Genomic DNA, 25,224 nt, shown 5'->3' on the forward strand with positions numbered 1-25,224 from the left:
GCGATACCTCAGATTAAAATTTCTGGATCTCCTGAATGAATACGGTCTTAACATCAGGCGGTACGTTTTTAACGTCCTGACGTCATGAGTTTCATCATAGACAAAAATTCTCCTGGTGCTCAAACAATCTTCCCTTATTTAGCAACTACCCACACCCCGTTTTTAGCCCTAACCACTCCCCATTTCTCTGCTGTTTCCCGTATCTCACCAATATTATAGGCATGGTGTCTTTCATAGCTTATCTTCTGTGAGAAATATTAGCTTATAACACATGGCCAAACTAACTACCTTATTTATTCTTACACTAATCAGCCCTAAGTCACCCCTTAAACACTTAGCTTATCACTTAGACCTAAAATAAGCAACAAAGCTTGTCCAAGTCTATGACCAATGCAAATAAACTATTAAAAATAAACTAAGAAAATCCAATAAACAAATAAACAAAGAAAAAATACAACTATTTAGGACTGACAGGACACTTTTAATTTGCTACTGATATCCTCCTTTTCAATGAAATCTTCTACATGGGTCTTTTCTTCTAAAAGATGTATTAGCTTCAAATTTTCTACCAGGGACGTAATTTGCTACGGGACATGAGGCAACTGCCCCCTCCTAACCCAGGTTTGTCTCCCCTCCCCCAGACCAGAGTTTGCCCCCCCCAGCTTAAATTTATTTTCTGCAAAAAAATCTTATAAAAATTGAAATAAGCCTGCATAATTCAAGTATCCGGAGAAACAAGTCATTTTTCTTTAGCATATCTTTGGCTTTATGGTAATACATAACTCATTTTTCAGTTTTCACTGTCATTTTGATCTGATTTGGGAAAATTGGCTACAACTTTGCCCCCCTCCCCCCTCCGAGGTTTTGACGAAATTACGCCACTAATTCCACCCAAACTTTTCCAGCTAAAATGATTTTCCAGCCTTCTTCTTTCGAAAACTATTCAATCTCTTGAAAATACTAGTAAGTTTGAAGAAAATAGCGACGAAGACCCCACATTCTTTACATGATACAGAAGCAAGATGTTATGAGGAATGGGAACTTTTTCCGAAGACAGTAACTTATGTCTACGGAGAACATCTCGGTAAATGGCTGACTGGTAAATGGTTAATGGCTAGCATATCAGGCCATAAGTTTTTAGCGGCCTGACGCCATGAGTTTCATCATAGAAAAAAAACCGTAAATTCAGAGAAATTTGAAAATTTACTATACCTGAAGAAACAGAATCAGAAGAAATGGATTCGAGCAGCTCTTTTAGAGGCTCATCTCCACCAGGAAAGAACTGATATAGATGCGACATGAGTTTCACAATTTCAGCCATTGATGGTCTTCTTTCTGGATCTTTGTCCCAACAACTGAAATTGAAAAAGAAAATACACCATTCACATTAACGATAAGACAGGTGTAAAACGAGAGCTCATATGGTACGAGGTCGGAAGAGCCAAGAGCTCATTTGGACGAGGTCGGAAGAGCCAAGAGCCAAGAGCTCATTTGGCACTTGTGAGAAGGTCAGAACCTAAAGTTAAACTTTATAGCACAAGATCCTTCTAAATATCAAATTTCATTAAGATCTGGTCACCCTTTCGTAAGTTACAAATACCTCAATTTTCAAAATTACCTCCCCCCTCCCAATTCCACCAAAGAGAGCAGATCCGGTCCAGTTATGTCAGTCACGTATCTTAGACAGGTTTCTATTCTTCCCATCCAGTTTCATCCTGATCTCACCGCTTTAAGTATTTTCTAAGATTTCCGGTCCCCCCAACTGCCCCCCCCCCCAATTACGTTTGATCCGGTTGAGATTTAAAATAAGATATCAGAGTTACGAGGTCCTTCTAAATATGAAGTTTCATGAAGATCCGATCACTCCTTCGTAAGTTAAAAATACGTTATTTTTCTTATTTTTCAGAATTACCCCCCCCCCCCCCCCCGCAATTGAGCGGATCCGTTCCAATTATGTAAATTACGTATGCAAGACTTTTGCTTATTTTTCCAACCAAGTTTCATCCCAATCCTTCCAATCTAAGGGTTTCCCATCATTTTAGGTCTCCCCACCCCAAACTTCCCCCAATGTCACCAGATCCGGTCAGGATTTAAAATAAGAGCTTTGAGCAACGATATCCTTCTAAAAATCAAATTTCATGGAGATCCAATCACCCATTCGTAAGTTAAAAATACCTCATTTTTTCTAATTTTTCAGAATTAACCCCCCCCCCCCCAACTACCCAAAAGAGAGCGGATCCGTTCCGTTTATGTCAATCATCTATCTAGGACTTGTGTTTATTTTTCCCACCATGTTTCATCCCGATCCCTCCACTCTAAGTGTTTTCCAAGTTTTAGGTTTCCCCCTCCCAACTCCCCGCCCCCATCACCAGATCCGGTCGGGATTTAAAATAAGAGCTCTAAGACACGATATCCTTCTAAACATCAAATTTCATTGAGATCCGATCACCCGTTCGTAAGTTGAAAATACCTCATTTTTCTAATTTTTAAGACTTACTCCCCCCCCCCCCTCCCAACTACCCCAAAGAGAGCAAATAAGTTCCGATTATGTCAATCATGTATCTGGGACTTGCGCTTATTTTTCCCATCAAGTTTCATCCCGATCCCTCTACTCTAAGTGTTTTCCAAGATTTTAGGTTTCCCCCCTCCAACTCCCCCCAATGTCATCAGACCCAGTCGGGATTTAAAATAAGAGCTCTGAGACACAATATCATTCCAAACATCAAATTTCATTAAGATCCAATCACCCGCTCATAAGTTAAAAATACTTCATTTTTTCTATTTTTCCGAATTAACCGGCCCCTTCTCCCCCCCCCCCCAGATGGTCAAATCGGGAAAACGACTATTTCTAATTTAATCTGGTCCGGTCCCTGATACGCTTGCCAAATTTCATCGTCCTAGCTTACCTGGAAGTGCCTAAAGTAGCAAAACCGGGACTTTAGGTTTTCCCCCTCCAACTCCCCCCAATGTCATCAGATCCGGTCGGGATTAAAAATAAGAGCTCTAAGACACAATATCATTCCAAACATCAAATTTCATTAAGATCCAAATACCCGCTGATAAGTTAAAAATACTTCATTTTTTCTATTTTTTGCGAATTAACCGGGCCCCCACTCCCCCCCAGATGGTCAAATCGGGAAAACGACTATTTCTAATTTAATCTGGTCCGGTCCCTGATACGCTTGCCAAATTTCATCGTCCTAGCTTACCTGGAAGTGCCTAAAGTAGCAAAACCGGGACCGACAGACCGACAGACCGACAGACAGACCGACAGAATTGGCGACTGCTATATGTCACTTGGTTAATACCAAGTGCCATAAAAATGGTATCATCCGCGATCGAACCGGGAACCTACTTCGTGTTCGGCTATCACAATAATAATAATTTATAACAATAATAATTTATTTGTACAAAAGCCAGCGAGGGCCGTAAAAAACCAACAAAACAGATATAAAACATAATTATGTATATCCAATACAACACAAAACTATAAAAGAGACTTCTATAGTTAGCCATAATCTGAGGAATTCTCCCAGTTTGCGGATTACCCCAAAACATAATTTTCATTATTCTTATAAAAAAAAATATTCGCCAAATTCTTTCTTAAATCTGCCAAATCTTTGGATTCTCCTAAGTAACACAAAAGGTTTCCCCGATATTTGCAAACATTGAGTAAAAGTAGCAACTTTTTTCTGCCTAGACCAACCTATTTATTCCCTTCTTTCTCCAAGTGGTGACCCGTCCACTCTCATACTTACCAAACAATCCAACTCATCTCCCCACTCTTGCCCTAAAATAAATATTTCGCCCCCAGGCCTTCTTAACCTCTGCCAACAGTTCTAAAGACCAGCTGTTTGTAATATCCCCATGCTATATCGGATTTTTTTTTAACCTTTCTTTCACTCTTTCCACTACCATGCGGATATCCACATCCACACCTTCGTTCCACAGCTCACTAAGAGCACAATCATCCACTATTCTCTTTATTGCACCAAGCCACGACCTATTCTTGTTCTTACGTAGGTCACCTAAATACGCTGGATTTAAGGGTGGAGCCTGTGCCTCTTCAGGAGCTTTTCCCAAAACTTAATCATAGATACAACTCTTCTCCTTCTCAATGGCATCAGTCCTAGGTCATCTTTGATTATGAAACTGTTGACAAGTCAAATTACCCCGGAAATCTTTTTAAAATAATGTACATAAACACTCTCCAACTTAGCAGCAATTCCACATCTCCAAAATCCACATGCGTAGTGCGGAGTTTTTTAGTACTTAAAAAAAAGTTCTTTACTGTTATAATTAAGCGAACATAGTGTTTCGGGAGTTGTCCAAAAAGAGTTGGGACAAAATTCAAACTGTAGCGTAAAGAACGAGGTGCTGAGGAGGAGCAACCCCCCTCATATACGTAATAATTTCTGTTCGTTTTAAGTTTTAATCTTGCTACTTACTTTCAGTTGAAAAAACTTGTTTTTTTATTTAGTTTCTGGTCGTTTTTTAAATAATACCAGGAAATCTGGCAACATCTCCACGAAAAAATCCCTCCTCCCTTCGGATTTATTCTCTAGACAATTCAATCCTGGTGAAAATTTACCCCGGACAATTATCCTTAACATCTCCATGTGTAAAAATGAGCAATCAAAGTTTACCTGATAAAAATCAGCAAAGAGAAAGCAAGACCTGAGAAAAAGTCCCCCAGGGTAAAATTTCCCATGAAAAACTCAACCCCTGGAAACTTCCCTCCACATGAAAAATTATCCTCATGGAAAATCTCGTCGGCGGAGAATTCTCTCCCCCCCCCCCCCCCCGAAATGTATGTATGCTTCCCACTAACAAATAATATACATAAACAACAGGCAAATTTTTAACTTAAAAACCTTTCCCCTGGGGGCTGTGGGGAGTCATAATATCTCCATAGGCAGAGATATTCGACCTTTCAACTATGCTTGCTTAACAAAATTACTATTTCAAAATCTTGATCGGACGATTTTGAGAAAAAGGGGGCGTAGGAGGGGGCCTAGTTGCCCTCCAATTTTTTGGGTCACTTAAAAAGGACACTAGAACTTTTAATTTTTGTTTGAATGAGCCCAATGCCGATATTCTAGGACTACTGGGTCAATAAAATCACCCTTGGGAAAAAACAACAACAAATAAACAGGTACCCGTGATCTTTATAATGGAAAAAAAATACAAAATTTCACATTTTTGCGGATGCGAGCTTAAAACTTCTGCATTAGGGTTCTCTGATACGATGAATCTAATGATGTGATTTTAATTAAGATTCTATGACTTCTAGAGGGTGCTTCCCCCTTTTTTCGAAAATCAAGCAAATTATCTCTGGCTCGTAACTTTTGATGGGTATGACTAAACTTAATGAAACTAATATATTTAAAATTAGCATAAAAACCGAATTCTTTTGATAAATCAATTGGTATCAAATTCCGTTTTTTAGAGTTTCCGTTATTATTGAGCCGGGTCGCTTCTTACTTACACTTCGGTACTACAAACTGTTTGATATTATATACGTTACTGCACAGTTACACATAAATAGATAAATGTTTCTTATTTTTATTTTGAAAATTCATCTAACTAAAATGATTCGCCTCATAACACACTGGTTGGGGTATCAGCTATTATAAAGGAAGGGCGGTGCAATATTTTATAGGAGTGGGGCTGAAAATGAATTAAATAGGTAGTAAAAAGGCTGTACTTAAAGAAATGTGATGTACAAGTCAAGAAATTAAAAAAAATATTGAATTTTGACATGAAAATGGTTTTTGTTATTAAAATACAAAAAAAGTGAAAGGTCTGTTCCTTACTTAACTACACTGGATTTAGATTCCTTTAGTTGTTCATATCAAGGGTTTTTGCAATCTATGTGCAATGTAAAACAATTTCATGCACCTAACTTTTTTTGCATTCATCGTTGATAATTGGTTTACTGGAATTATACATAACATGAATTTATTAATGATGCGTTGATAAATATACGTAATTTGAATAATTAATATACCTGAGCATTAAATCATCGAGCGGCTTTGGACAGCCTTGAATCCGAGGTGGTCTTCTTCCACCATGAACAGCCCACATTATGGCAAAAGCAGAAGGTCCACAGTCATCAAATGGCTTCTGTCTTGTCAAAACTTCCCAAAGAATAATGCCCCAGCTAAAAACATCACATTTCTCAGTATAACGACTCCCTAAAATGAGACATATTTCACAAAAAGCCTGCTTTATGATGCACTTAATTGTCCCTTATACTTCTTGTCTCTTATACTATCTTGTCCCTTATATATTTATATATATATATATATGTATATGTATATATATATATATATATATATATATATATATATATATATATATATATATATATATATATATATATATATATATATATATATATATATATATGTATATATATATATATATATATATATATATATATATATATATATATATATATATATATATATATATATATATATATATATATATATATATATATATATATATATATCCTTATATAAAAAAAAAACTATCAAAAATGTTAAAAAAATGTCAAGTGTCGCCAAACGCTACATGGCGTTGATAATTTTTTTTTGTAGATACTAGTGCCAATTTCCACTCTTATAATTTACCCTTACTCGATGGGGCAGCTCAGTTGACCATATTTTGTAGAGTTCTTGAAGCCTACAAATTGCGTTTATATGACAAAATTTTCGAACATTTCGTTACATATCTTTCAGATTAATCCTGGGGGGGGGGGGCAGAATGCATCCAGGATAGACATTTTTTTTTGCTTTCTAGCAACATCTCTGGCTAGGCCAAATCCATTTAACTTTATTTCTTCAACGTTCTTTTCTTTTGTTAGGCTATATCGATAGTCTGAAGTTTCTTTCAGTTTTTGTGGGATTCTGCTTTATTAGGTACTAGAAGAAACCTACGTTTATTTTACTTTTTTTCAAAGAAATCTTTGATAGCTGATGGATATGCCTGGCTGTAATATTCGATTTTTCTTGACTACACTTTTCTTGAGCGACATATTCTATTGAATTCAGCAGCTAAAGTTTATCTATACAAAAGCGAATGCCTGAATAGTAGCAAATGAATTTCAAGTTTTTGGTAGAAACTGCAAGCTCTTTATGACTAAAAAGATACCTAATGGTCTGTTCAAGATAGAACTGAGCCCGTTTTTTTCACTCATGGATCTTGTCTGTGTTGATGATGTTGACATTCCCTGCAAAACCTGTTGCTCATGCCCAAGCTATGATCAATGAAGTAGCAAACAGAGCATTCTTGACTGGCCTCCAAATAAGTCTTCCAAAGATGAAAACTATGCGGACAGATGGTATGGATGGCCCCCCACTCAAAATGATGGTCGAATTGAGGGCTTTCAGTCATTTAAATGCCATGATTCAATGATAAGCACAATTGGGAATCCTCGGAGGTGGTTCGGGGTCGCATATCTTTGGCACAGAACGTCTTGCTGCAGCTCAAGAACTCACTTTGGAAGCACCACAAAATGTCCTTACGCACAAGGCTTCTAGTTTCGAAGGTCAGGGTAACTGCTCGCTTTTCTTCTCTATGGCTATGAGATTTGGTCAATGGAGGCAGCGGAAACGTTAAATGTGGGCATACGATATTTATTCAAAGAGTATCCAACCACAATTTTTTGTCCATAAACAAATGAAGCTAGGGAGGCACGATTTGGTGCATGTATCCAGAAGGTCCCAGTGGGCATGCTTGGACTTCTCCCTGTGTACAGAAACTGTCAGTTGCCGACAGGCCGCCGATGAGTGAAGAAGTGGATAAAGCGCCGTCAGATATTGTTTTGACAAAACGACAGAAAAATAGGTATAATGCTCCTGCATTAAATGTTGAGTAAAGTTTGGTAATCTCAAAGTAGAAACAAGCCGGAAGATCCAACAGGCCTTCGGAGACGAAGCAATGGGCACCACATAGATAAAGGAGCAGTAAAACCACCTGAAATATGGCCAAAAACTGGTGGAGAGTGGGGCACGTTCTGATAGGCCCGTAAGATCCGGAAATGAGATCGTTATTGACGAAGTGAGGATCCTGGTGATGCAGGATTGTTGAATTTTTCAGGAGCAGGATTGTTAAAAATTTTCAGACAAGGTGACTATCAACGATGCATCTGTTCATTTCATTTTGAACGAGGATTTGGCCCCAGGAGAGTCTCAGCAAGGTTCCTGACAGTCCTTTGTGGAGGTCCCTACTTTCGCAACATGGCTCCATGTGACTTCCGGCTGTAAATACCAATGAAAGGGACCAGGTTTCAGTCCAGAGAAGACATACCCAAACCGATGGACCAGCTGCTCTCCATCTCAAAAGAGGCACTCCAGCGCTGCTTCCGACAGTGGCAGAACCGTTCGGAGAAGTACGTGACAGCCCAAAGGGGACTACTTTGAGCGAGATTAGTGTAAAAATATTGCATCTGATTAAAAGTTTTTTCAATGAATAAAAGGTGGATACTTTTTAATAAGCTTCACTTTCCATCACAAATGCCTGTAATATCTGCAAGGCATTTGTCTTTCCAACAGACTCGAACAACGAAATCAGGAGAAGATTTGGGGATAACCCACTTTTCTCTAAGGCCAGGCGTCTGTGGTGATTTTTTTCACATTACAAAAATCGGAAGATCACAAAATCGAATACCACGACAAAAGAAGAAACCAGGAGGACAAAAAAAAAACATAGCTCGTGATTGTTTGACCTTGACGAAGTTTGATCTAGAGTCTACTGAAGATTTTCTAAAATTCGGCCAACGTTGGGATTATTGCTGGATTGGAATCATGAAGCCTGTTATCCTTGAGCAGTATCTCGTCTGCAGGGTGCCATGATAAGTCTTAATGGGGCTCGAACGTGCAACAAGTAAAAGGAAGTAAGCTGTAAACTCAAAATAAGATTTAGCGAAGTTCCACAGCTAGATAGGGTCAGTTTAAAACTTCAATTAGAACTTTTTTGGAATGTAGCCAAAGCAGGCCAATTAAAGAACTTCAATATCAATCATTATCTGCGTGAAAAACTTAAATATAAACTTAAACAAACATAAAACTGAAACATAAGGTAAAAAAATTCAGTCTTGCTGTTCGCAATTAATACAAAACTACAAATGTTGTTCACAATATAAGGTCAGTTACTATAATGCAGATTTTAATGAAATTTTTCTTCAGAGGTAAAGGATATTACATCTTGTCACCCTGTCATACGACAACAATCATTTGCCAGTAAGACATAGTGCAAATTTTCTATTTGATCTAGCCAGAAGAAGCCAGTTCGATATTATGAATAGGTCCAAAGTTAGTAAATTAATGAAGCGGCAATTAATGGCGCCTGGTGACATATTTTTACCTAAAAGCCATGTAGGCCACATAAGATCAATGGTTAATATAGTAAAACTTCGGCGATAGTTCAATATCCTTGTAAATTGGCTTAAAGCAATATCGGTTTAAATATATTAAATAACGTAGATTTAAGTGGCGAATGGACATACGTTTTTTAGCTAAAAAACGAGGGAATTAATTCAACACAGTTGAATACAACTATGCCACCTTTTGACCAGGGAAATATTTCAGATAAACACTCATTTCAAGTGTCTTTTTAAAGTTTGACTAGACAAAACCAACCAAACAATTTTCATATTGGACTTTGAAGACGCTTCTTTGTCAGATTTAAGCTCAATAAATTTCACTCAATGTGCATACTAATGCCTTAGTTTAACAAATTTCCTTCAGTGAGTATCAGTGTTTAAAGTTTCTCAATATTCACCAAAACAAATGCTCCCTTTTCTTTGATATGTCAGCTTGTCAAAAGTATTCTTACACTCTTAAAGGTTTTGCAACTCTGGAAGAAAATATGCCTAAGGTTCTCCTGCCTAAGGGTCTTCTATAATGCAGTTTAATATTTAAATAATAACTTACCCTAGTTATATAGTTTAACTTAGTATTTTAAAAAGGCTCCACTTATTTTTGTATTAATGCTGGTTATAGCTTAATTAGTCCCCTTTCCCTAGCAAATTCAAATTTATTATTTCAATTAATATGAAGTAATAATATAAAGTAAAACAAAATCGTAATTATTACTAGTCTGTAAAAGACGCAAACCAATTTTCAAAGAAACATAAATTTGGCATTTGTTTTCCATGATGCAGAAACCAGAATACCATAAATTTTGATTGACTACAAAAAAAAACTAAAAAAGGCATGCAAAATAGATATGAAACTCAAGAACTGCAGCAATGTCCTACTTTGCCGCTTAAATGTTTCCTCCCAACTATATTGGCCGCAATGCATTTCACCAAATGTAAAATTAATTAAAATTCAATTAAATCGATTATTGTTTTAATAATTATTTTATATATATATATATATATATATATATATATATATATATATATATATATATATATATATATATATATATATATATATATATATATATATATATATATTTTATAATAATATAATAATAATTATATGTATATATGTATATATATATATATATATATATATATATATATATATATATATATATATATATATATATATATATTATAATAATTATAACATTATTATGTATATAATATATATTATTATTATAATTATATTTAAATTAAATTATTAATCAAATTAAATTGATTAAAAATAATTAATTTTTCAGCATGATAAAATTAACCCTTTTTTAATTGAAGAAAGTCCTTCATTCTCCTTTTAAACGTCGCAGATCCTTTTAGGAGACGTTTCATATTTATGTATGGTAAATAAATTAATTTTTTTATAACTTAAAAACGCAGAGAATACCTTCAAAAACTTCTGGTGCCATCCAGGCTGCACTTCCTTTATTGTTTGTCATATGGCTTTTGGCATCACACGCTGTTCCAAAGTCAGCGATCTTCAGAACTTGGCCACCTTTGACTAAAAGTAAATTGGGAGGCTTGAGATCTCTGTGTATAACTGGCCGAGGCTGAATTCCATGCAAGTAGGCAACACCTCTTGAACATTGTAATACCCAGTTTATTGCATGTCCTGCTGTATATGGTATATGTTTCTTGTTGTGCAATACTGAAAAAAAATATTAAAGCTTTAATTTGTTTTTATTCAAAATAAAAATTAAAAATAGGATATATCCAAAGAAGAGAATAAACACATTTATTCAAAGAATATAAAAGCTACTGATTAATTATAATACTGACAAATCACTGCAAGACCAATCCTCCTGAGGACAATGTGCAAATTCTTCCTCAACCTCACGTTGTTTGGAGGTTCAAATGGTTCTTGTGCTTTTTCGAATAGCCCAAATTTCTTAATTTGTTTCAAAACAAAGTTCGAACAGAACTAAAATATGTCTGATGAAGAGAATAACTTTTCCAGTCAAAGCTAGAGGCGTCACTAACCAAGATATTTACAAGGGGGAATTGAATTTTATGGAATGGCTCGTCATTTTCACCAACTGATTTTGGTGATATTGCTATTTAAACTACTTCAATCTTTTTTTATCACGGGAGGGCAATTTTCTTCCATTGAATTTACATCATTCATTCCCATTAGCCTATCTAGCTAATAAAAAATAATCGGTATCCACGCCAGTCTTTTACCAGCCCCCCCCCCCCTCTCATACGGGACGTCTCAAAGCTGTAAACATTAGGGTACTATTATTTGAACTCATGGTGGCACAAAGCCATCTAAGGTTAAAAAGCGAACGAATCTACATCCCTAGTCAGTTCAGACCCTTAAATTACTTTTAGAGCGGAGTTTCAAATTGAAAAATGAAATAGAATACCAGTTAAAATAGAATAAAATAGATTACAAAATCTAGCAAAGCAAAACATGAAGATGACAATAAACAAGCTTAATAAATACAAATAAATTACAAAGAAGATTCAGTCTAGAGGTGAGTCATAGCATATTTAATAAGGTAAGCAGTTAACTAAACTCTGGAAGAAAACATAAATGAAATGAAATGATATTATCAATTGAAATTTTTTATTTTTCACTTCACTTTCAAAATGTTAAAGATTCTTCATTTCACTTTCAATATATGAACATATTTTGTCGTGATAATGATCAATATTGTTTGAAATATAAAAAAAACGTAAAACCTCATCAATCATTAAACAAGAATTGAAAACCCTACGGTTGGAATCTTGTTGGGCAAATAATATTGCAAACATTTTTTTTCCAACTAATGTCATAGCAGACAAATGGCTACGATATTTAAAGTCTAGAAGCAGCATAAAGCAATTATTAAACAAGAATAGAAAACCCTTCGGTTCAAACCTTGTTAGGCAAATAATATTGCAAACATTTTTTGCCAATTAATGCCATAGCCAATAAATGGCTCTGATATTAAAAGTCTAGGAACAGCATAGAGCGATTATTGCAAACATTTTTTGCCAATTAATAGCAAAACATAATTGGCTATGATATTAAAAGTCTAGAAGCAGCATAAAGCAATTATTAAACAAGAATAGAAAACCCTTCGGTTCAAACCTTGTTAGGCAAATAATATTGCAAACATTTTTTGCCAATTAATGCCATAGCCAATAAATGGCTCTGATATTAAAAGTCTAGGAACAGCATAGAGCGATTATTGCAAACATTTTTTGCCAATTAATAGCAAAACATAATTGGCTATGATATTAAAAGTCTTGAAGCAGCATAATGCAATTATTGAACAAGAATGGAAAACCCTTCGGTTCGAACATTGTTAGGCAAATAATATTGCAAAAAATTTTTGCCAATCAATTTGCCAAACATTGTTAGGCAAATAAAATTGCAAACATTTTTGCCAATTAATAGCAAAACATAATTGGCTATGATATTAAAAGTCTTGAAGCAGCATAATGCAATTATTGAACAAGAATGGAAAACCCTTCGGTTCGAACATTGTTAGGCAAATAATATTGCAAAAAATTTTTGCCAATCAATTTGCCAAACATTGTTAGGCAAATAAAATTGCAAACATTTTTTTCGAATCAATTCCATAGCCAATAAATGGCTATGACATTAAAAGTCTAGGAGCAGCATAGAGCGATTATTGCAAACATTTTTTGCCAATTAATAGCAAAACATAATTGGCTATGATATTAAAAGTCTTGAAGCAGCATAATGCAATTATTGAACAAGAATGGAAAACCCTTCGGTTCGAACATTGTTAGGCAAATAATATTGCAAAAAATTTGCAATATTTTTTGTGGACACGCCTACCACTTTTCATCGTCCTAGCACGTCAAGAAGCACCGAACTTGCCAAAGCGCTGACCCCCCCCCCCCAAAAAAAAAATACCCCAAAGAGAGCAGATCCAGTCCGGTTACTTCAATCACCTATCTACGACATTTGCTTATTCTACCCACCAAGTTTCATCCCGGTCTCTCCACTCTAAGCGTTTTCCAAGATTTCCGGTTTCACCCTCCAACTCCCCCAAGTGTCACCAGATCTGGTCGGGATTTAAAATAAGAGCTCTGAGACATGAGTTTTTTCTATATATCAAATTTCATTAATATCCGGTCACCCATTCTTAAGTTAAAAATACCTCGATTTTTTTCAATTTTTCCAAATTAACACCCCCCCCCCCATAGAGAGCGAATTCAGCCCGGTTATGTCAATACCAACTCGTGCTAATTCTTCCCATGAAGTTTCATCCCGATCTCCCCACTCTAAGCGTTTTACAAGATTTCCCGTTTCCCCCTCCAACTCCCCCAATATCACCCGATACGGTCAGAAGTCAACATAAGAGCTCTGAGACACAAGGTCCTTCTAAACATCAAATTTTATTAAGATCCGATCATCCATCCGTAAGTTAAAAATACCTCTAATTTTTTTATGAAATATCAAATTTCGTCAAGATCTGATCACCCGTTCGCTAGGAAAAAATAACTCATTTTTCCTAGTTTTTCCTCTCTCTCTTCAGCCCCCAGATGGTCGAATCGGGAAAACAACTTTATCAAGTTAATTTGTGCATGTCCCTGACACTCCTACCGAATTACTCCCCCCCAACCCCACCAAAGAGAGCGGATCCGTTCCGGTTATGTCAATCACGTATCTAGGACTTGTGCTTATTATTCCCACCAAGTTTCATCCCGATCCCTCCAAGATTTTAGGTCCCCCCAACTCCCCCCAATGTCACCGGATCCGGTCAGGATTTAAAATAAGAGCTCTGAGACACGATATCCTTCTAAACATCAAATTTCATCAAGATCCAATCACCAGTTTGTAAGTTAAAAATACTTCACTTTTCTAATTTTTCCAAATTAACCCTCCCCCCACTCCCCCCCAGATGGTCGAATCGGGCAAACGACTATTTTCTAATTGAATCTGGTCTGGTTCCTGATTGCCTGCCAAATTTCACCGTCCTAGCTTATCTGGAAGTGCCTAAACTAGCAAAGCCAGGACAGACAGACCGAAAGACCGACAGAATTCGCGATCGCTATATGTCACTTGCTAAATATCAACTGCCATAAAAACCTTTCAATTGTTTTCATTCAACTTTCCTATTATCAAACAGTATGTGGTAACGAACTGTAAGCAAGGAAGTATTTACGCTGAAGTATTTTTTTTACGCTGAAGTATTTTTAGTAATTTCATGAGAGCTATTTATTCTAATTAAACGACCTATGTGATTCAGGGATCATTCTTAAAGTATTGGAGGAAAATTCAAACTTTAGTGTAAAAAGTGAAGTATTAACGAGGGGGCGAACCCCCCTCATATACGTGATAAAAATATACGAGCATAGAAGTTTGTGTAAGTTAATTTGTAAGCTACGTATATTTATTACTAATAAAAACGTTCGTAAATAAAATTAAAAGTTTTAGTCGCCTTTTTAAGTAACCAAAAAAATTGGAGGGCAAATAGGCCTCCTCCCCTGCCCTTTTTTCCTCATAATTGTCCGAACAAAATTTTGAGAATGCTATTTCAGGAAAAAAGGAAAAACTAACACGCAAATTTCGTTTTAATTATTCATGTGCGATGAGCAAAAATGGAAACCTGCATTAATTCAAAAACGTTCAGAAATTAAATATATAAAAAACAGTTTGTTGTTAACTGAAAGTAAGGAGCGACATTAAAACTTAAAACGAACAGAAATTATTCCGTATATGAAAGGGGTTGTCCCCTCCTCAACGCCCATCTCTTTACGCTAAACTTTGACTCTTTGTCAGATTTCTACTTTTTAAAACAATCAAAAACTTTAGAGTAAAGAGCGCGGCGTTGAGGAGAGAATTTCCAATTGAAATTCTCATCCCCCATGACAAGTTTATCCATGGAAATATCCTCTCACGTACCCCCCCCCCCCCCCCCAACTCTCCCCCCCCTAGACCAAAAAATCCCCCTAAAAACGTCTGTACACTTCCCAGTAACCATTACGATATGTAAACACAGGTCAAAGTTTGCAACTTACAGCCCCTCCCATGGGGACTACGGGGGAGTAAGTCGTCCCTAAAGACAAAGTTATTAGGTTTTTCAACTATGATAAATAAAATGGCTATCTTAGAATTTTGATCCGCAGACTTTTGGGAAAAAATGAGCGTGGGAGGGGGCCTAGGAGCCCTCCAATTTTTTTGGTCACTTAAAAAGGGCACAAGAACTTTTAATTTCCGTTAGAATGAGCGCTCTCACGACATTCTAGGACCACTCAGTCGTTACGATCACCCCTAGAAAAAAAAAAAAAAAAAAAAAAACACGCATCGTGATCTGTCTTCTGTCAAAAAATGCGAAATTCCACATTTTTGTAGATAGGAGCTTGAAACTTCTACAGTGAGGTTCTCTGATACGCTGAATCTGATGGTGTGATTTTCGTTAAGATTGTATGACTTTTAGGAGGGTGTTTCCCCCTATTTTCTAAAATGAGGAAACTTTTCTCAGGCTCGTAACTTTTGATGGGTATAACTGATCTTGATGAATCTTAAATATTTAAAATCAGCATCAAAATGAGATTCTTTTGATGTAACTATTGGTATCAGAATTCCATTTTTTAGGGTTTTGGTTCCTATTGAGCCGGGTCGCTCCTTGCTACAGTTCGTTACCACGAACTGTTTGATAATTGTTGTTAGTATTTTATTAGTTTATGTTTATTTTTTGTGTTTAGTTTCGTTTTTGGTTCGTTTTTCTTTCTTTTTTTTCATTACTCCACAGATGTCATATATTTTTATATGATGTGGGTTATAAATAAACTATTACTATTATTATCATTAAGAACATAACATAAAAGTAACTAGTCAACTATCATGTTTATTAATAAAAATAGCAAATACTTTGTTACTGTATTTCTTACTTTCGTCATACATCATAATATTTGTTATTAAGTTTTACTTGTTCACTCTTTACTCGCTTTTTTTTGTAAGATAGTTAAGATAAAAAAAAAAATACGATAGTAGCATGATATGATGCAAATAAAAGTTGATTTTCTTTTAAGTAACTAAAACTCACTTTACTATGCTTCCCAAATTTTCTCTCACATAGTTGTTATCGAAGGTTCTCTTTCACTGTCTTTCTCAAAGGTTCTCTTACACACAGTTGTTATTAAAAGTAACATCGATTAGTTAGTTAAAAGTCACCTAATTTTCGCAGGAAAAATCTTTACAAATTTATAAGATTTCCCCTCCAAATTCTTCAATGCGTAATTATATAAAGGTTTTATATATTTGCATAAAAGAGAATATGATTAGGTAATAAGTATTAGGTAAAGGTAATTGGGTAAATTTTATTTGTATACTTATAAATAGCGGTACTTCTGAAAAAGAAATAAATACTTTTGATACTTATAATTCATAACACATATTATAAATAATTCTAAATACTTCTTGAAAAAGAAGAATTACAAGACAAGAAGCCTTTGTGCTAATTGTAAAATGGAATATAACATTAGTGGCCAAAAAAGGTGAAACAGAACTTACAGTTGTAGAGGGAGCCTGCTTCTGCAAACTCCATGACAAGACATGTTGGTGCAGGGGGAGTTGTACAGACAGCATGTAGCCTGACAATATTTGGGTGCGAATGTCTGCTCAATTGTTGGACCTCAACAGCAAAGGACTTTTTCTCAATTTCATTGTCAATCACCTTAACTGCCACAATTTTTTGCCTCCATCTAGCTTTATAAACAGTTCCATATGCTCCTTTACCTATGACTTCAAAAACTCCCTAAAATTAAATAAGTAGATATGTAACAAGCCTTTGGTTTGCCAACTTATAAAGGCAAATCAAAATAATGTAGCAGTTAAATACTTGCTGAGTTAGTCTTGGCTCTTTTTAATAAAAAAGGATAGTTAACAGTTTGTTAAATTGTAACCTTTCTTCTTCTTTATTATGTTGCATTTATGGCTCTAATGGTGCACAGGTTTTCCAGTGGCTCAGAAAGTAGTTACTTCTTTTTACACTTTCTTTTCTAAATTCTGAAGAACATTGGCCAAACTAACTAAGGCAAAGAATGACCCAAAACACATTTGTGTAATTCATGTTTTGTGTAGTAAGTACCGTCAAATAATGATTTGTGCCGTTCATTAAACCCTTAAACAACTTTCAATCTTCCTCTTGAATGTTCCCCTTCTTCACTCTTGAGAGAAATTGTGTTAACCATCACAACATACTAAAGGCAGTTACTGAGAATCCTTGAGTCATAGCAATATCATCCACCCAATTTTCTTTTTGGATATGCATAGATGCTATGTAGTGGTGAATGTTGTTTACCTTAAAGACCCTTTGGCATGAGTAAATTTACGCCCCTGCTCTTTTTTTATTTCAAGAGCAAAACATAGTTTTTTTTTCTTGTGCAGAATACAGTCACTGCAGTACCTACTATCGAACTGTGTTTTGGAGATCCTTTCATGTAGCTCAGTCACTAATGTTGTTTATCCTCAATACAATTTAGAGTAAGGGCTAACTTTAAATCCTAAGCCTACTTACTTTAATTTTGACAGCAAAAAAAAAATCAAGATCACTCTCAGGAAACCTTTAGAATAGAATGCAAACCGATAGGACTATGCAAGGTTAGTTACTAAAAACCCTTTCAGTCACTGCATTTTTGACCATCATGTTACATTATGGAGGTTAATGAATACAGCTCAGCCATGAATATGGGCTATCCTCAAGAAAATTTATAATTACTTTCAACTTCGTATAACTGCAAATTGGACTGTTTAATATTATGAACAACAAACTTAATATAACTAACAAGAAAAGTAGAAGACAAGAAAAACAAGTTAAGTTAGATGAAAACTGGGAAAAGTTACTCATAGCTATTTCACGTTGGCATTGCGTTAGGCAAGCTGCTTAACGTAGGAATGTAAAATCATGTATGATTAGTCAATTGAAACTGCCCACCGATCAGAATCAAGTTTACATTCTAACGGGTTTTAACTAAACGATTATAGAAATATGAAGCCATTGAAAGTATGCACTGGGTAATGACAATGGATCATTGTCAACATGACATTGCTCAGTACAATAGTACTGACTTAATAAAGAACAATCTGTTTCCCATGCAATATTTTTCCCCGCTTGTCCCACATAAAAGATATAGTATAGCTTCAAAGAATGCCTTTTTACTATAATAGAAATAAAAAACATGAAACTATTTCATTTTGATCCTAAAGAAAAATCTACCCCTTCTCAGGGCAAGTCACTAAGAATCAATTCATTGAAAAAAAATCGAAAGTGTTTTTATGCCAGGTTAATTGTGAAAAATCTTCTGCAGTAACTATATATATTCGTGGGCAAATCAGGTCAAGAAAATACTGGACATTTCGGACCTTTCAGAGATGTGGAATGAAGGTAGAGGACCAGTAGATGGAAGCGTTCCAGTATGGAAGGAAGTTCAGCGAATCCTAAACGACCAAGAAATCCAAGAGTGGCAAACTCAAAAGGACCAATCGGTGTCTTTGATGTTTTACTCCCAAGCTAAAGAGTGTGGGGGAGAGGAAGTTTATTTTAAATTTGGGTTGAGTAGGGAGGACTTGAAGAATGTGTTGTTGCTAAGACGAGATAGTTTAGATTTAAGTATCAGAAGGAAATATTGGGAAAGGTTAGGCAGGAGGCAGGCCCCTACTTGAGGGGCCTGCCCTATGTGTATGTCTGCCCTATTGAGGGGCCCTCCGAAAGGAGGCTTGCCCTATGTGTGGCGGGAGGAATGAAAATTAGTTCATTTTGTATCAGAGTGTGAAGAGCTGTCTGAGTTGCGGAAGGAATGTTTCGGACGAGTGTTGGGGAGTGAATGCTGGTTAAAGGAGCGAATGGCTGAGAGGAATGGATATGCTATTAAACAGTTGTGTAAGTTTCTTCTTTTAGGGATTAAGCATAGGGAATCATGTTTGAGGAGTTAGCTTGGTAAGAGTTTATTAACGGGTGTTTCTGAATTCATAAAGTGTTTGCAAGTTTGTTTGCTTGTTTAAGTTGTTTGCTTGTTTAAGTTGTTTGTAATTAGGTGTTTGTTTAAAGTTGTATGTGTTTTGCTATGGCCTGCAGGCTTTTTTTGCAATTAAAGTCTTAAAATCTTATCATCAGCCATCAAATTATGTTTTGAAGATGTTTAGATGCTGCTCAGTCACAACTGTTGGGTATCCTCAAAAGAGTTTAAAATTATTGTTTACTTTATACCACTTCCAATAGGCAGACAAACTTAGCTGAGACTGGATATGGCTTTAATACTGAACTTCGCATCTGGAACATCCTCCCGGTTTTTCATAGTCAATACAGTAGTGTCAACTTAGTATAGAGCAATTGGACAAAAACTTTTTTCCAAGCTTCACTGAGTTACCTTAAATGACACTAGCTAACAAGCTAGTTTCAGTGATATTGGTGAGATGACTTGTCTGAGCTGTCCCAAATGGTGCGCAAGGATTTGTTTAACTCCTCCCGGTCAAATACAATTTGAATACTGGCAGTGGTCACTGTGAAAGGGTTTCATAATCTGACAATTCAATTGGTAAAAAACTTGTTTCTGAGCCTAATGTTTGCCCATTTTTGAAAATCATATGAGAATAACCACAACTTTTTTTAGGATCATCGTAGTCTTTACAATTATGGCTTCTTATACCCAGCTATTTCCATAGTAAGTGTAGAAACTGAAACCAAAAACAGAGTTACTTATCATATCAACCTTAGAAGCAAAATGAAAAACGAATATTGCAGGACCAACTTCTAGAGACCTTTTCTAAAACTGATTTACAAAACTTTTTCCGCAAGACGAATTTTTCAAAGAAAAGTAAAGAGCTCCTTTAAGCCAAGAATGAGCAAAAATTAAGTCAAATAATCCTCCAAGCGTAAAACTACCACAAATCACTATCAATAAATAAATTAAACTCAAAACAAACAGAAATTACAATAAATATCCAAGTCTAACTAAAAACGAGCAAAAATTAACATAAGTAGGGCCAATAACTGCCTTCTCAATGCCAGATCACAATATGCACTTTACTGGAAAAAAAAATGATGAAAGATTGTCAACTTATTTTATCTTATTTTTCACCCACGCGATACATAAAGTAAATATGGTGGAGTAAGAATAAATATAGAAATAACACAAAGAGAAAAACAAATACACTCACAAAATCTTCGAAAAAACGGATTAGACGGTGGTGAGGGGATAGGCGCGCAGAAGCTGTACTTGGGAGTTTTCCGTAAAGAATCTCCAACTTTAAAGTTATATCAGGAACTGAAAATGTTCTAAGAGTCCGGTTTTTCCACTAAGTTGGAAGATACAGAAGAAATTTGCAAAATTTGAAATAATTTATCCGAATTCTTTTTAAACTACCATTATTGAGAAGGGGAAAAAGACCTGAAGCATAAAAGACTAAATGATCACAGAAAGTAGAATAAAGTTTGGCCAGCGCACGTCTATTATACTTGCCTCTGTTTGCAACAATCTTTGCATAGCCAATCTGAATCTTTTTACTTATATCACAAACAGTACGCTGACGTAAGCTCGATAGATTGTTAGTAATAGAGATATCAAGCCAACGAATACAATCAATAAGAAGGACAGTGAAGTTATTACGGTGAAGGGGAGTAGCAGCAGTAGAATAATAGGGAAGAAACTCACATTTATCTATATTAAGTGAAAGGCCGATATCGGAGAAAACATCAGAAACTATAGAGACCATTTGGAAAAAAAACCTTTTTGGAACGGCTAATCAGAAGCAAGTCGTCAGCATACACAAGATAAGAAACATCCACAAGACCAGAACGGTATATCCAAAGTACAAATATAAAGACCATTTCCCTTGGAAGAATTATCAGCCAGTAACAAAGACAGAATCTTATGCACATGCTGACAACCCACCCCATGCCGAAAACCAAATTGGTTCTCACCCTCATTAATATTTTTAGTCAAAAAAAGTAGAAGGATATACTCAAAAACCTTGCTAATATTACAAGAGACAGTAATAGGTCGATAGCAGGAACAATCAGTCGGTGACTTTCCCCTTTTTAAAATTGACGAAACAGTGCCACACAGAAAACTCTCAGTTACGCTTGAAGTACATAGACACATTTCAAAAAGAAGCTAAAAGTGAGATATAAGGGGGGTGCAATCAATCAGCATATGCATCTTAGAAATACCATCCTTATCTTTTGAATCAGATTTTAAACTTTTCACAGCATCAATTACGGAAGAAAAAGATATGGGCACTATATGGCGTTGCGAAAGCGTTGTGCTAAAGAGGGGGGGGGGGTAAGAAGGCGAGTATATACAGAATGCACTGAATAGTTAATCACCGAAAAAATCGAAGAATAATGTTTATACCAAGCTGAAGGTGGAAGGCAATTACTAGTTAAAGTATTATCATTTAACTTGTCAGACTGATCATCTTTCGCCAATCTTTCCTACTCACAGGGAAGTCCATACCGCGGTAACGTGCCGACCTCAGATAACGTTTATATTTGGTTTTAGTTTTACGTTTGAGATCAGCAACACACCCTAAACTGGGCCGACCACATTCATTCCATATCTGGAGCCATAGTTTCGCTTTATTTTGTATCGACTTTAAACAAAGGTCGATTGACCAGATAAGTTTTTGTGTTCTTTTACGAATACACTGCCGAGGTACGGCAGCTTCTTCTGCCTTTTTCATACACAACACAAGTTGGTTATAATAATGGTTATATCGGCTTTACCATTCGTAGGTACCTGGCGCTGAAGAAGATGATATGGAACACGTATGGTAGAAAGAAGAGCTGTCAAGGTAGAGATGTAGTGCGGTATTAGCCACTGCTATGACATTGTTGGTATGTCCTTTTGATAACCTTTATGTTCACAAAATTCTTGGAATTTTCATCTCAATGCTCTTAGCCGGTAGTTGCAATAGAAGTAGTAGTATTAGTGGTAAATGTAGCAGTAGTGTGCACATATTGCCTTTTGGTGAGATGATCTTCCCTTAAAGTATTCTCTGAAAATTTCAACTTGATACCCAAATCGATCCTTGAGATACCCTATTTTGACAATGTGCATGCACTTAGTGTCTTTTGATTTAGTTCAAATTTCCCCAAATTTCCCCTTAATACTGTAAATGAAGTAGTGTGGTAGTAGTAGTGGTAGCAGTTTTATTAGTATTGTTAGCATGCAAATATTGCCTTTTTGGTCATCTCCCTTATAATTTCTTGAATTTTCGAAATTAATATATTCAGTTATTCCTCTCTTGTACCCATTCGACAATCCGAATACACATAACGAGTTTTGATTAAATTCAACACTCCCTTCAACATTCTCTGAAAGTCTCTTCTGAATATTCTTGGTCTTCTTGGAAAGTAGAGGTCAAACATGCATATCTTTCTCAATAATATATACTAGGTGTAAACTATGAACTAATTGCCTAACTTACAGCCTCTGTCCTGAGGACTGTGGGGAAGCTGTCATCCCCAATACTGGACCTTTGAACAAGGCTGAATAAAATAGCTCTCTTGAAATTTCAATCGAATATGTTTTGGGGAATGATACGCTTGGGGGAGGAGTTTGATGGCCCTTTATTCACTTTTGACTCTTAAAAAGGGCACTAAAACTTTCAATTTCCAATCAAATGAGTTCTATCCAATCCAAAGTTTTTAAGGCTATCCGTTCCATAAAAACCTTAGATGCCCCGGGCATAACTTACAATCCTTGCCAATGGGCCCTGGGGGATTGTGTCTACCCTAAAGACACTGTTATATGATTTTTGGACTACCGATAACAAAATGGGTATCTCAATTTCCCTTGAATGCGGTTTGGGAAAAGAGCATGTCAGGGAGGGGGATTAGTTCATAAAAAAGAACTAGAACTATACATATCAAATCAAGGGAGCCTCTTCTAAAGTTCACAGGACCGCCGCTTCCATAAAAACGTTATAGACCCCTGAGGCATAACTTACAACCCTTACCTCCAAACTCTGGTGGATTCTGTCCACCTCAAAGGCCATATTATAGGATCTTTGGACTATCTTAGAACAAATGGTTATCCCAAATTCGCATTAGATGTATTTGTGGAAAATCCTAGGTGTGAGTGGGGGGGGTATCCGCCCTCTGATCACTTTCAATCTTAAAAAGGGTACTAAAACCTTTGGTCGCCAATCCAATCCACCTCGCTCTTTGCGATAATTTAAATTTTGTCCCAATTCTTTAAAAACGGCTCCTGAAACACAAGGGTCGTTCAGTTAGAACAATAAGTAGCTTTTTTAAAGTGCCGGAAAAATGTAGCGTGAAGAGCGATGTGTTGAGGAGGGCCCCCTCCCCTTCTGTTCGTCTTAAGTTTTAATGTTGCTCCTTACTTTCAGTTGAAAAACTTGTTTTTTTATATTTAATTTATGATCTTTTTTAAACAACGCCAGGATACCTGGCTCTACCTCCACGGAAAAATCCTTCTCATCATAAAATTTTCTCTAGACATTTCAATCCCGGCAAGCATTTATCCCGGAAAATTACCTTTAACATCTCCACACGCAAAGTTGAATCAGTAAAGAGAAAGCAAGACATGAAGAAATTTCGTATAGGAATTCAGGCAAATTCACCCAATGTGAAATCTCCCCTGAAAAATTCACACTCTAGAAACTTCCTTCTCCAAAGAAAATTGTCCTCGTGAAAAATCCTCCCAGCAGAAAGTTCGTCCTCTCCTAACTACCCAAAAATGTATGCATACTTCCCAATGACAAATACTATACATAAACAATGTGCGAATTTTATAAATTTAAAACCTTTCCCCATGGGCTGTAGGGGGCTATTTTATCTCCTTTTAACTATGAAATGTTCTCAAAATTTTGATCGGACGAATTTGGGGAAAAAGTGGTGTGTGAGGGGGCATATTTAACCTCCAAATTTTTATCGCTTAAAAGAAAACTAGAACTAGCCCTTTTCCGACGTTCTATACCCGCAGGGTCGATACGACCACCCCTGGGGAGAAAAAACAACAAATAAACATTCATCTGTGATCTTTCTTCTGGCAAGGAATTACAAAACTTCACATTTTTGCATATTGAGCGAGAAACCTCTACAGTAAAGTTTTTTGATACGCTGAATCTGATAGTGTGATTTTCATTAAAATTGTATAACTTATCCATGTGAAAAATTCCACCAGCAAATAATCCCATCCCATCCCCCAAAAAATGTATGCATACTCCCGAATAACAAATACTATATGTAAACAATGGTCAAATATTGAACTTAAAGATATTTCCCTAGGGGCTATGGGAGGGTCAAGATATCCCCGAAGGCAGATTTATTCGGCCTTTAAACTATACTGAACAAAATGGCTATCTGAAAATTCTGATCAGATGACTTTGAAAAAAAGGGGCGTGGGAGGGGCCTAGTTGCCCTCCAATTTTTGGTCACCTAAAAAGGGCACTAGAACTTTCAATTTCCGTTGGAATGAGCCCTCTCATGATATTTTAGGACCACTGGGTAGATATGACCACCCCTGGGAAAAAAAAATAAACACGCATCCGTGATCGTTCTTCCGGCAAAAAAAAACAAATTCTACATTTTTTAGATAGGCGCATGAAAGCTCTACAGTAAAGTTCTCTGATGCGCTGAATCTGACGGCGTGATTTTCATTAAGATCCTATTACTTTTAGGGGGTGTTTGCCCTTTCTTTTAGAAAAAACAGGCGAAGTTTCTATGGTTTGTAACCTTTGATAAGTAAGATCAAACTTACTGAAACTTATATATTTGAAATCAGCATGAAACTCCAATTCTTTTAATATATTAAATGTTAAAAAAAGAAGTCTTTTTTAACTGCAAGTAAGGAGTAACATT

At 36.0% G+C, this 25,224-nt stretch overlaps 1 protein-coding gene across 2 annotated transcripts in view; it reads right to left on the bottom strand.

The window, feature by feature from the left end:
* LOC136043855 (mitogen-activated protein kinase kinase kinase 7-like) overlaps positions 1-25,224 on the bottom strand; it is a gene marked incomplete in the record, with an annotated part of 174,331 nt that overhangs the window by 138,693 nt on the left and 10,414 nt on the right. For both annotated transcript variants that reach the window (XM_065728802.1, XM_065728801.1), the window contains 4 exon segments: positions 1,213-1,355; positions 6,011-6,197; positions 10,821-11,081; positions 16,911-17,154. In XM_065728802.1, coding sequence (XP_065584874.1) covers positions 1,213-1,355; positions 6,011-6,197; positions 10,821-11,081; positions 16,911-17,154 — 835 coding nt within the window.

This window comes from Artemia franciscana, chromosome 2 (assembly GCF_032884065.1).
Source record: "Artemia franciscana chromosome 2, ASM3288406v1, whole genome shotgun sequence".
Taxonomy (NCBI): Eukaryota; Metazoa; Arthropoda; class Branchiopoda; order Anostraca; family Artemiidae; genus Artemia; species Artemia franciscana.